Consider the following 5,000-nt stretch of genomic DNA (forward strand, 5'->3'; position numbering starts at 1 on the left):
CACACACAAACTCTCTTTCATACAGTAATTTTCTGTGTATTAGCCGGATTGTGTTTAAACCACAGGACAGTGATTTATGCCAGTTAAAAAAAAAAAAAAAAACATATTGATACCATATTAACTGCCCTGTGTATAACCTCAGACATAGCTGAATAAATGTTGCAATTTCAATGTATAAACCTCGGCTAATACTGTAGTTGGGAAATTACGACACACACAAACATACACACACACACACACACATACACACACACACACACAACACACACGCACACACACGCACACGCACAGGCACGCACACAAACATACGCAAATTACATACACACGGGCAGTTGTTATGTACATACACACATATACCACATAGATTGTGCATAGCCACATAAAGGTGCACACATGTTCACACACACATGCGCGCGCGCACACACACACACACACACACACACACACACACACACACACACAATACAGACAACATACTTATTGGCTGTGGTTATTTCTGTTGTACAAACATCACAAAGTATCTTCTACTGCCATTGTTGATTTTCATACAAAAGATTATAAAATTGTACTGGTCTGTGTGTGTGTGTGTGTGTGTGTTTGTTTTCTGTGTCTATGCTGTGTGATTGTAGCACCGTGCTGACAGATAGGTCCAAGCTGCTGGTCGACACCCAAAAACTCAGACAACAAAACTCAGAACTCAAAATGCTGCTTCATCAATATGTCAACTCCAAGGTACGCATACAACAACAACATTGCATTTGATATAACGCTTTTTAAAATTTGAAAAACACTATTAAAAATGTGGGTGAAAGTGAGCAGTTGGGCGACACCATTTTAAAGATGTATTCTTACTGGCTGAAGCTAACCCTCCTTAAATCCCGACCTGCTGAATTTTTTACAGGTGAATGCCGAGCTGGAGATCCCACCCACTCAGGTAATACAGATCGCCAGGAATGATGTCATCAACAACCAATCCATGTCGAGGACTATGAAGCGCTGACAGACAAATAAATCTGCATTTAAATGCAATCTGTGCTCATTGGATGAAACTCTAGATGGAAACATATATTTTGATGTCTTACAATGTAATAAACACTGAGCATGTTACAATGGTATTCTTCTCCCTGAGAGTTTTTGAGTCATATAGCCATAAATACATGGTAGATGAATTTCAAAAAGTGAGTTTCAGGTATTGCTATTTATTTAGAGTGACTAGTCATACGTATATTGGATGCTGGTGAGCCAGCTATTTGTTTTGTTGTTGTTTAAAAATGAGTCTAGAAATATGTTTTGGTAATTTAGCTATCCTAAGCATATCCAACACATATATTAAACTAATGTATTAAATAAATAAATAAATATATAGAAAGAATGTAGGCATAAAGACTTGAGAATGAGAAGAGAATGACCACTAATTAAACGTTTGTCTCAAAAACAGTCATCTTTTGTTCAGTGCACTGACTAAAACTCGCCACTAGGGTGAGACAGCACACAGTCTTTTTCGGACCGTTTCTGAATTTTGGAGGTAGCAATTTGACAATTGTATGCCCTTGAGTACATTTTCTAGTGTGATCGGGATTCGGGACCGAAATCATCGGTCATGGTTTTTTACCAAAAGGGATTTTGTACCATCAAACCAAATAAAGCTAAACGAAATAATTCAATGTATTCCTTTAGGTTAAGATACACCGAACGCAAGTCATTTTATCTGTAGGAACATGAATGGAAATTATTTATCCAAATAAGTGCAGACCGCTGCTGAAGGTGTCATTGCCCATGTTCTTTGCGATTCATGTGGAGTCGTCTTTGATAGATGATGCAGACGTCTCCCTTTCTCTTTCCAAATTCCTGTCGCTGTTTGCCTTTTATCACCGAGGAGAATTTATGAGCTCCCGACACTCTTGTCACGGACCACCCTCCCTACTTTCGTGAGATGTATTTAGATCTATATTTACGGAGGTGTCTACGGGACGGTGCCCAACTCGTGCCAAGTTGTTGTAGCCCACCCTTCACATTTGTCACGCGCCGACAGAGGGGTCGGTTTCCAGGCAAATGACCAGCAAGACCTCTAAGACAGTTAGGAAATACAATTCAACAGTAATACAAGATTAACTCACGAAGCTCTTCACTCTTAAAAGGACTTGGACTTTCGGATTCGGATGAATTGTGTATTCCCCTTGGATACGGAGGAGTAAGAAACTTATTTTTCTTTTCTTCTAAAGTTGGTTATTTTAGAATATGTATGCTCTCACCGAGCTCACCGGCATTGCACGGAATTATTGAGCATTGCCCGAAGAAAAGCACAATTTTAAAGAGCGAAAGTAGCTTCGTGCGTAAAATTGAAAATGTGGTCATTACCGCGGCAGCGCTCTACGGATTGCAGCGGGTCTGAGGCAAGCGGAGAGGCGGAAATTGTGGTAAACATCGGCGGCTTGAGGCAGGTGTTGAGCGAAGAAGTTCTGAGCAGGTATCCTGACTCACGGCTGGCCGAGTTGGCGAGCCTGGCGGCGTCAAACGCGGAGGATTTGTCAGAACTGTGCGATGACTATGGTGGGGGGGAGTTCTACTTTGACAGAGACCCAGACGCATTTAAATGCATAATGGAAGTTTACTACTATGGGGAAATCCACATGAAGCGAGGCATATGTCCCGCGTGTTTTATGGACGAAATGGAGTTCTGGGGTGTGGAGCCGGAGTATCTGGACGAATGTTGCCGTTCCAACCTGCGCGACGTGGAGGAGGAGTTGGCAGAGATTGCCGAGAAGGTTCAGTCTCTGCTGGAGGCCCGGGAGAGGGTACGTGCCGTGGGCGCCGGCTCGTGGAAGCGCTTCCAGGCGCGCCTGTGGCGCCTAATGGAGCAGCCGGACTCCTCTGTGGCGGCGCGCGTCATCGCCCTCACCTCCTTTCTTCTCATCCTCATCTCGTCGGCTGCGCTCTGCGCGGGCACCATCCCCGAGCTCCAGACGCGCGACGCGCACGGCAACCCGGCCGAGCCGCCGGCGCTCGTGACCATCGACACCGCCTGCATCGCTTGGTTCACGATCGAATACCTCCTCCGGCTGCTCGCCGCTCCCCGCAAGCTCCGCTTCCTCCTCTCCTTCCTCAACATCATCGACTGCCTGGCCATCCTCCCCTACTTCCTCCTCCTCACGCTCACCCAGCTGGGCTCGGCCCTCCTCGAGCTGGCCGACGTCCAGCAGGCGGTGCAGGCCGTCCGCATCCTCCGGGTCGCGCGTGTCCTCAAACTGGCGCGCCACTCCTCGGGCCTCCAGACGCTGACGTTCGCCCTACGCAGCTCCTGTGGCGAGCTGGCCCTGCTGCTCATGTACATGGGAGTGGGCATCTTCCTGTTCTCCGCGCTCGCCTACACGCTGGAGCAAAGTCACCCGGAGACCATGTTCACCAGCATCCCGCAGGCCTGCTGGTGGGCCATCATCACCATGACGACGGTGGGCTACGGCGACGTGTACCCCAAGACCACGCTCGGCCGCTGCAACGCAGCCGTCAGCTTCCTGTGCGGCGTCATCGCCATAGCGCTGCCCATCCATCCCATCATAAACAACTTTGTGGTGGTCTACAGCAAGCAGCGCGTACTAGAGACGGCCGCGCAGCATGAGATTCAGCTGATGGAGCTGCGCTCGCAGGAGGCCGAGGAGCACACACGCACGCGCGCTGGGGCGCGGAGGAGGCACACACACGCACACACACACACACACACCATGTGTACCGCATTCAGTGACACGCAGATACCTCTACTGGAGGAGCCCTCGCAGTCCACACTATCACATACATCTCCCTAATGTCACATACACTTAATCTCTCTCACACACACTCACACACACACACACACACACACACACACACACACACACACACACACACACACAGCTGTCATATACACCACTCTCAGAACTCATAATCCTCTTCCTCTTGGCTGCCAAAAGCTAACATCTCTCACTCTTTCACACACACACACTCCTGCCCTCTCTCTTTCTCTCTCGCTTCCACAAAGTTGTTTACTGTTATATATCACAGTAAAACATTCTGCAATACAGGGTTCTAACAACCCTCAAAGACCTTAATAGAGAAGAGCTCAGGAGTGTTTTTATGATTTCTTCTGAGATGTTGTGCTCATAGTATTTGTGCTCATAGTATTTGTGCTTTAGTAAAAGTCCTATGACATAGTGTTGGCTTTTATGTTCCTACAAGAGTGTATTTAGAGATGTTTATCCGGGCTATTGTGTGTTCTCTCCTTAACTGTGTAAAACAGTATACAACAGAACACACACTTTAGCACTTTTTTCTTATTTACTGTTTAATGACTGTTTGTGTTGTATTTTGCTTTGCTGTGAACACTGACAATGATAAAAAAAAACTGTTGAGGTTGACTAATCCAAAAATAAACACTCTAAACAACGTTACCACCAGAAAGCCTCAGTAGAGTGTTGCTGTGGAGATACCACTTCATGTAAGGTAGCAGACAGAGATATGGCCTCCTCACCCTGGACAGAATTCACAGAGTGGTGCTTGCTTATTATTGATATAAGGGTTATACAGTACTTGGTAGGTATTTGTGACCTTACAACCATCTGTAGTTCCCCGTTGGTGGGACTCACTACCAGCTCCTAGAAGAGCAGGGGCCTCCCTCTCTATCTTCAAAAACCTCCTGAAGACCCAACTCTTCCCAGAGTACCTCCTGAAGACCCAACTCTTCCCAGAGTACCTTCTCTCTTACCACTACAAACAGCTGGACACACTTAATGTAGCACTTAGCAATACCTTCTCCCCCTATCCTGACTATCCCTCTGCTCCCTACCTTAATTTTGTTTGAACTGTTCTTCTATAGTATGTCAGTAGCACTTATTGCTGCACTAACAATATCGTAGTGGCACTATACCTTTATTGTACCTGGATTGTTGTAAGGCACTTTGGATAAAAGCGTCAGCTAAATGACTAAATGCAAATGTGACCTTTGACCTTATTTGCTATAAAGTTTTTGT

General features: G+C 46.2%; 2 protein-coding genes across 2 annotated transcripts in view; both read left to right on the forward strand.

Annotated features, from left to right (window-relative positions):
* drc1 (dynein regulatory complex subunit 1 homolog (Chlamydomonas)) overlaps window positions 1-1,000 on the forward strand; it is an 11,407-nt gene extending 10,407 nt beyond the window's left edge. The window contains exons 16-17 of the mRNA XM_076273178.1: window positions 630-732; window positions 902-1,000. Coding sequence (XP_076129293.1) covers window positions 630-732; window positions 902-1,000 — 202 coding nt within the window. The remainder of the gene's footprint in view (window positions 1-629; window positions 733-901) is intronic.
* Window positions 1,001-2,188: 1,188 nt separating this feature from the next.
* Window positions 2,189-4,000, forward strand: kcnf1a (potassium voltage-gated channel, subfamily F, member 1a). Its single transcript, XM_076272883.1, has one exon. The coding sequence runs from the start codon at window positions 2,346-2,348 to the stop codon at window positions 3,798-3,800; it is 1,455 nt and encodes a 484-aa protein (XP_076128998.1). The 5' UTR covers window positions 2,189-2,345; the 3' UTR covers window positions 3,801-4,000.
* The last annotated feature ends 1,000 nt before the right edge of the window (window positions 4,001-5,000 follow it).

The sequence above is a fragment of the Alosa pseudoharengus genome, unplaced genomic scaffold, assembly GCF_046254945.1.
Source record: "Alosa pseudoharengus isolate Yale_2024_CS ecotype anadromous, Long Island Sound unplaced genomic scaffold, YU_APseudo_1.1 YU_APseudo_1.1_scf_7, whole genome shotgun sequence".
Classification (NCBI taxonomy): domain Eukaryota; kingdom Metazoa; phylum Chordata; class Actinopteri; order Clupeiformes; family Clupeidae; genus Alosa; species Alosa pseudoharengus.